Source organism: Coregonus clupeaformis, unplaced genomic scaffold (assembly GCF_020615455.1).
Source record: "Coregonus clupeaformis isolate EN_2021a unplaced genomic scaffold, ASM2061545v1 scaf1752, whole genome shotgun sequence".
NCBI lineage: Eukaryota > Metazoa > Chordata > Actinopteri > Salmoniformes > Salmonidae > Coregonus > Coregonus clupeaformis.
The window spans coordinates 56,427-64,233 of record NW_025535206.1 but is presented as its reverse complement, the minus strand read 5'-3'; the positions used below and the strand labels follow the sequence as shown (position 1 = coordinate 64,233).

General features: G+C 45.2%; 1 protein-coding gene across 1 annotated transcript; it reads right to left on the bottom strand.

Moving 5' to 3' along the window:
- Positions 1–1,443: 1,443 nt before the first annotated feature.
- LOC121561988 lies at positions 1,444–7,561 on the bottom strand. The gene is made up of 11 exons (XM_045218720.1): positions 7,476–7,561; positions 6,904–7,016; positions 6,655–6,706; positions 6,248–6,454; positions 5,659–5,979; positions 4,731–5,459; positions 4,037–4,534; positions 3,427–3,840; positions 2,733–3,230; positions 2,039–2,536; positions 1,444–1,854 (listed from the first exon to the last, which is right to left on the bottom strand). The coding sequence occupies exons 2-11, from the start codon at positions 7,011–7,013 to the stop codon at positions 1,531–1,533; spliced, it is 3,651 nt and encodes a 1,216-aa protein (XP_045074655.1). The 5' UTR covers positions 7,014–7,016; positions 7,476–7,561; the 3' UTR covers positions 1,444–1,530.
- Positions 7,562–7,807: the final 246 nt, after the last annotated feature.

The following is a 7,807-nucleotide window of genomic DNA, read 5'->3' as shown; positions in this document are numbered from 1 at the left end:
ACGGCACCTCCTTACCTTCAGGCTCTGATCAGACCCTACACCCAAACGATGGCACTACATTCATCCACCTCTGGCCTGCTAGCCCCCCTACCTCTACGGAAGCACAGTTCCCGCTCAGCCCAGTCAAAGCTATTCGCTGCTCTGGCACCCCAATGGTGGAACAAGCTCCCCCACGACGCCAGGACAGCGGAGTCACTGACCACCTTCCGGAGACACTTGAAACCCCACCTCTTTAAGGAATACCTGGGATAGTATAAAAGTAATCCTTCTACCACCACCCCCCCCATAAAAAAAAAATTAAAAAAATAGTGGTTGTCCCACTGGCTATCATAAGTTGAATTTGTAAGTGGCTCTGGATAAGAGCGTCTGCTAAATGACGTAAATGTAAATGTAAATGTTGCCTGTAGTTTTATCATTTATTTTAAAATAGATGTATTGATTTTTAAAGTACTACGTGGCCCTGCACCTGAATACATGTCTGACATGCTTTTAAGATACTGTATGTGCCCGGTCGGTCCCTCAGATCCTCTTTTAGTTGTTCCAAAGGTGAGAACCAAAACATTTGGTGAGGCTGCCTTCAGCCACTATGGTCCTGGCCTTTGGAACAGCCTGCCGGAGGATCTGAGGGCCTCAGAAACTGTAGACAGTTTGAAGAGCTTAAGACATAACTTTTTTGTAAATTTATTTTTCATACTGGCCCCCCGTGGGAATCGAACCCACAACCCTGGCGTTGCAAACGCCATGCTCTACCAACTGAGCTACATCCCTGCCGGCAATTCCCTCCCCTATCCTGGGCCAATTGTGCGCCGCCCCATGGGTCTCCCGGTCACAGCCAGCTGCGACAGAGCCTCGATTTGAACCAAGATCTCTAGTGGCACAGCTAGCACTGCAATGCAGTGCCTTAGACCACTGCGCCACTCGGGAGACACTGCGGGGTATGCTTAGTCATACTATCTATTTTATTCCATTGTATATATCTTATTTATTTTATTTTATTTTAATGCATTAGTCTCTCATGTCCACTGTTATTGTTTTACTATTTTAATTTGTCTCATTTAGAAAACCTATTTGTGTCTTTCTAACCTTTTATTTTATTTTCTAAGCACTTTGAAATGCATAATCTGTAAGAAATGTGCTCTGAAAATAAAGTTTCAGGAATCAGGAAAATAGCCCACAGTAGAGCCATTCAACCACAAACTTACATTCATATGCAAAGTGTCTCAAATGATTTCGTACATATTTACTAGTGTGTAATGCAGTAATACTGTGACTAATAAATACTTAATAAGTACTTCTCAAACAGCTTAATAGTCTGGATAATGAATGAATAAAAATGTTCTTTCAAGCATTCTTCATAAGTTATATGAAAAACTCTAATGAAACTGTTTTTTTTGTTGGGGTTCACATCCCCTTTATTTTTATTATTAAAAATAGACAGTTCAAAGGAAAGGGGGAGACGGTGGAGAAATTCAGATGCCCAGTATGGCCCAGAGTTGTGTGTGTGTGTGTGTGTGTGTGTTTGTGCTTGAGTCACTCCTCTTTGGGGAGGCTGTTGGTGCATGTGAAGAACTTCCACACACGTCGGAAGAATCGCAGAACGCCATTTTTCTTCCGCTTCTTTATTTCGCCGGACACCTTTGCCACTGAGTTCAACGCCTCGGTCACTCCGCTGCTCACCTCAGAAGAGCTCTCAGTAGATAGCTGCATCACCTTGCTGAGGCCATTTCCAGTGTTCAGAAGGTCTCCAATTGTCTCCGTCTTCTTTGTGTCACTGCACACCTCTTCCACTGCGTTCAACACCTCAGGCACTCCTATGCTCACCTCAGGAAGCCTCTCGGTGGATCCGAAATAGGACTAAACAGACAATGCAGAGCAGTGAAAGAGTAAGAACAACAACACACATCTGTCCTTTAGCTGTTTCACAAAACATACCACAGACATCCAAAGTCAAAGATTATAGAAGCTAATTTATAATATTGTCCAGTTTCAGACAACCCTGATACACCCCACTTACAAAGACTTGCTTTTTGTTCCTTACCTTTGGGGGTTTTGCAATCATATTATTGAAGTCTCGGGTCAGCTGATCTTCCAAGTCCTCCTTCAGCCACCCTTTGGGGTTCACCACCTTGCTGAGGACATTTTCAGTGTCCATAAGGTTTTCAGCAGCGTCTGTCGTCTTTGTGTCACTGGACACCTCTTCCACTGCATTTGGCGCCTCAGGCACCTCACTGAACACCTCAGGTCTTCCCCTGCACACCCCAGGCCCTCCGCTGCTCACCCCAGGCACTCCACTGCATACCTCAGGACCTCCACTGAACACCTCAGGCACTCTGATGCACACCTCAGGACTGCTGCAGACCTCAGGACGGCTCTCAGTGGATAGCTGCACCACCTTGCTTAGGCCATTTCCTGTTTTCAGAAGGTTTCCAGTAGCCTCTGTCTTCTTTGTGTCACTGCACACCTCTTCCACTGCGTTTGAGGCCTCAGGACCTCTGCTGCACACCTCAGGAAGGCTCTCGGTGGATCCGAAATAGGACTGAACAGACAATGCAGCGTAATGAAAGAGCAAGAACAACACATCTGTCGTTTTTCAAAAAACATACCAAAGACATCCAAAGTCAAAGATTATAGTAGCTAATTTATAATATTGTCCAGTTTGAGACAACCCTGACACACCCAACTTACAAAGATGCTTGACCTTTCAATTACAAAATAGGCTTATTGTTCCTTACCTTTGGGAGTTTTGCAATCATATTATTGAAGTCTCGGGTCAGCTGATCTTCCCAGTCCTCCTTCAGCCACCCTTTGGGGTTCACCACCTTGCTGAGGACATTTTCAGTGTCCAGAAGGTTTTCAGCAGCTGCTGTCTTCTTTGTGTCACTGGACACCTCTTCCACTGCGTTTGGCGCCTCAGGCACCTCACTGAACACCTCTGGACTTCCCCTGCACACCTCAGGACCTCCACTGCACACATCAGGCACTCCACTGCATACCTCGGGACCTCCATTGAACACCTCAGGCACTCTAATGCACACCTCAGAACTGCTGCACACCTCAGGATGGCTCTCAGTGGATAGCTGCACCACCTTGCTTAGGCCATTTCCCGTTTTCAGAAGGTTTCCAGTAGCCTCTGTCTTCTTTGTGTCACTGCACACCTCTTCCACTGTGTTTGAGGCCTCAGGACCTCTGCTGCACACCTCAGGAAGGCTCTCGGTGGATCCGAAATAGGACTGAACAGACAATGCAGCGTAACAAAAGAGCAAGAACAACACATCTGTCGTTTTTCAAAAAACATACCACAGACATCCAAAGTCAAAGATTATAGTAGCTAATTTATAATATTGTCCAGTTTGAGACAACCCTGATACACCCAACTTACAAAGATGCTTGACTTTTCATTTACAAAACAGGCTTCATGTTCCTTACCCTTGGGAGTTTTGCAATCATATTATTGAAGTCTCGGGTCAGCTGATCTTCCCAGCCCTCCTTCAGCCACCCTTTGGAGTTCACCACCTTGCTGAGGAGATTTCCAGTGTCCAGAAGATCTTCAGCAGCCACTGTCGTCTTTGTGTCACTGGACACCTCTTCCACTGCGTTTGAGGCCTCGGGACGTCCACTGAACACCTCAGGCACTCTAATGCACACCTCAGGACTGCTGCACACCTCAGGACGGCTCTCAGTGGATAGCTGCACCACCTTGCTTAGGCCATTTCCTGTTTTCAGAAGGTTTCCAGTAGCCTCGTTCTTATTTGTGTCACTGCACACCTCTTCCACTGTGTTTGAGGCCTCAGGACCTCTGCTGCACACTTCAGGAATGCTCTCGGTGGATCCGAAATAGGACTGAACAGACAATGCAGCGTAACGAAAGAGCAAGAACAACACATCTGTCGTTTTTCAAAAAACATACCACAGACATCCAAAGTCAAAGATTATAGTAGCTAATTTATAATATTGTCCAGTTTGAGACAACCCTGATACACCCAACTTACAAAGATGCTTGACTTTTCATTTACAAAACAGGCTTCATGTTCCTTACCCTTGGGAGTTTTGCAATCATATTATTGAAGTCTCGGGTCAGCTGATCTTCCCAGCCCTCCTTCAGCCACCCTTTGGGGTTCACCACCTTGCTGAGGACATTTTCAGTGTCCAGAAGGTTTTCAGCAGCCGCTGTCTTCTTTGTGTCACTGGACACCTCTTCCACTGCGTTTGGCGCCTCAGGCACCTCACTGAACACCTCTGGACTTCCCCTGCTCACCTCAGGACCTCCACTGCACACGTCAGGCACTCCACTGTATACCTCGGGACCTCCATTGAACACCTCAGACACTCTAATGCACACCTCATGACTGCTGCACACCTCAGGACGGCTCTCAGTGGATAGCTGCACCACCTTGCTTAGGCCATTTCCCGTTTTCAGAGGGTTTCCAGTAGCCTCTGTCTTCTTTGTGTCACTGCACACCTCTTCCACTGTGTTTGAGGCCTCAGGACCTCTGCTGCACACCTCAGGAAGGCTCTCGGTGGATCCGAAATAGGACTGAACAGACAATGCAGCGTAATGAAAGAGCAAGAACAACAAATCTGTCGTTTTTCAAAAAACATCCCACAGACATCCAAAGTCAAAGATTATAGTAGCTAATTTATAATATTGTCCAGTTTGAGACAACCCTGATACACCCAACTTACAAAGATGCTTGACCTTTCATTTACAAAATAGGCTTATTGTTCCTTACCTTTGGGAGTTTTGCAATCATATAATTGAAGTCTTGGGTCAGCTGATCTTCCCAGTCGTCCTTCAGCCACCCTTTTGGGTTCACCACCTTGCTGAGGACATTTCCAGTGTCCAGAAGGTCTTCAGCAGCCTCTGTCGTCTTTGTGTCACTGGACACCTCTTCCACTGCGTTTGACACCTCAGGCACTCCACTGCACACCCCAGGCCCTCCGCTGCTCACCCCAGGCACTCCACTGCACACCTCAGGACCTCCGCTACACACCTCAGGACCGCTGCACAGCTCAGCCACTCCACTGCACACCTCAGGACGGCTCTCAGTGGATAGCTGCACCACCTTTCTCAGGCCATTTCCAGTGTTCAGAAGGGCTCCAGTAGCCTCTGTCTTCTTTGTGTCACTTGACACCTCTCCCACTGCATTTGACACCTCAGGCACTCCACTGCACACCTCAGGACCTCTGCTGCACACCTGTGAACTTCTGCTGCACTCCTCAGGACCTCTGCTGCTCACCTCAGAACCTCTGAACCTCACCTCAGGTCCTCTGCTGCTCACCTCAGGACCTCTGCACCTCACCTCAGGACCTCTGCACCTCACCTCAGGCACTCTTCTGCACACCTCAGGACCTCTTCTGCACACCTCAGGACCTCTGCTGCACACCTCAGGCACTCTGCTGCACACCTCAGGACCTCTGCCACACATCTCATGAAGGCTCTCAGTGGATTCGAAATAGGACTAAATAGACAATGCAGAGCAATGAAAGAGTAAGAACAAAACAATATCTGTCCTTTTTCACAAAACATACCACAGACATCTAAAGTCAAAATGTATAGAAGCTAATTTGTAATATTGTCCAGTTTGAGACAACTCTGATACACCCAACTTGCAAAGACACTTGACCTTTCATTTATGAAACAGGCTTCTTGTTCCTTACCTTTGGTAGTTCCGCAATCATATCATAGAATTTTCGGGTTAGCTGATCTTTGCAACCCTCCTTCAGCCACACTTTGGGCTTCACCACCTTGCTGAGGACCTTTCCATCTCCAGCAGCCTCTTTCTCCACACCGACCAGGGCCAGCGGCTCAGCCTGGACATCCACCACATTGTTATTCGGAGACTCCACTGAAGCCTCCTCGTTGGTGTTGTCAATGTCAGCAGCCCCAGCGACACTGGCCGGGCACTTGGTCTTTGGTCTTTTCTCTTCAATTAGAGTTTCCTTTGAAGAGGTCTCAGAATGTCCATAAAGCTCAGAGAGCTGTAAATGGACAGAGACGTACATAACTATCTGTATAGCACTTTGTGACATCTGCTGATGTAAAAAGGGCTTTATAAATAAATGTGATTGATTGATATCCTATAGCTGTTTCACAAATAAAACAAACCAAATACATCCAACGTTGATAGTAATTCCTATGTAATACTGACCAACTTTTACCACCATATTATACACAGAAACGACAAAGATGCTTGACATTTTATTCAAAGAAACAATATTGTCATTGCAGATGGCTCTTATGTCTTACCTCAGTGGCCAGGCATGTCTCATCCTTTAGGTGCAAGAAGTTCAACTTCCAACACTCCTCTTTCAGAAGCTGGATGTCTCCGTCGGGCGCAGTGTCCACGATGACATTTGGTATCCTTAATTCAACCGGAACTCTCTGGCCACTGAGCAGGATAACTATCTCTGTCTCTGTTTCCTGTAATTCCAGGCCCCTCTTTGCATCCCAAGTCTATGTAACAACATAATATGTCATTAAAAGACCGTTGATGGTACCAGGTGAGACTGGACACTGGTCCATCATTGAAATGATTGCGAAAATTATGAATTTGAACTGATAGCTATTGTTTTTCTCTTTGGGTACAAAAATTAGCTTGCTGATATTTGAAGTGCTTTACAGTGGGTGTACTGTTTGCGCTACATAGTCCTCACCAATTCAGCTACAGAGACCTTCCTCCATCTCTTCCATGTCTCTGCCTCACGCCTTCATGTGAATATGGAAATGTATCAGACTGTGTCTGTCTGCTCTATCTATCAAACTATTGCTATCATCTAATATATTTTGATACATTCAGGTTATCATTTGGCCTTGTGTACTGATGTGATAAACTCAAGTTACCTAAATGAAGTATAAAGTTTCGTACTTCGTATTTAAAAATAGTCTGAGAACACTGCACTTACTCCAGGAAGACTCTTTTCCCTGCCAGGAGCCAGGCCTTCATTGGTCTCAGAGGGAGGTCCAGTGGGAGCCTTCCCTGGGCTTTCAGCATACAGAATTGCCTCTTGAGCATTTTCTGCAATAGAGTCTTCAATTAGTGACGAAACCAGTTAGAATGTGGCAATCAGAGAGTGATATGAATTGGTTCATGGCAGAAACGAACTGCTCCTCCATGGAGAGTGATGAGGCCTTTTTGATTATTAATTTTTGTTGGCCAAAGCCCTGCAGAAAGAGCGAGAGTTACTGAGCACAGTACCCAACACCAGATGTCTACATCTGTCTTTTATTAATTAATGCTGGGAAAAGTTATCTAAATGGGAAGAATTTACATTATACCTTACATAGAACAAGACCATGCAATATAAACAATGAAAATGCAAATGAGATTAATGAGACCTTAATTATGATGAGGAAGCAAGTCATCTTAGATTATCGATAAATTGCTTGTATTCGATATGATCCAAGTAACGTTATTTTTCTCAAATGTCGAATGCGTGCAATATCGGTCATTCTCATTATGGGAAGACCTACTTACCTTACATTATATAATTGTTTTGATTGACTTGAATGAAGAATGCGCGTTTGCTATAGATATACTGTAGGTTGGTTGTGATTGTGAATAATTTAACCTCTGAGTGATACACATAGAATTAGGAATTAGAATGTATGTTATTGGGCATTGTGACTCGTATAGAATTATAATTTTGATTCGATTTCTATGGTGACGCGTTCCTTATTGCGCACAGAGTGCGTAATTTCTGAGCACATTTATTTGTCCTGTTGTATCATTTGCCCCGGGCAAATCCTATTTCTTCCTAATGAATACAGATCCTATAACATTTTTACGCGATGTCACGGGAAAAAAAC

Excerpts from the sequence above, each read along its gene's own strand:
- LOC121561988 (XM_045218720.1), bottom strand. The coding sequence starts at position 7,013 with ATGCTCAAGAGGCAATTCTGTATGCTGAAAGCCCAGGGAAGGCTCCCA. Across the intron at positions 6,455-6,654 it reads AGGTCTCTGTAGCTGAATTG|ACTTGGGATGCAAAGAGGGG; the intron begins GTGAGGACTATG and ends GTTGTTACATAG. Across the intron at positions 4,535-4,730 it reads TGATTGCAAAACTCCCAAAG|TCCTATTTCGGATCCACCGA; the intron begins GTAAGGAACAAT and ends TTGTCTGTTCAG.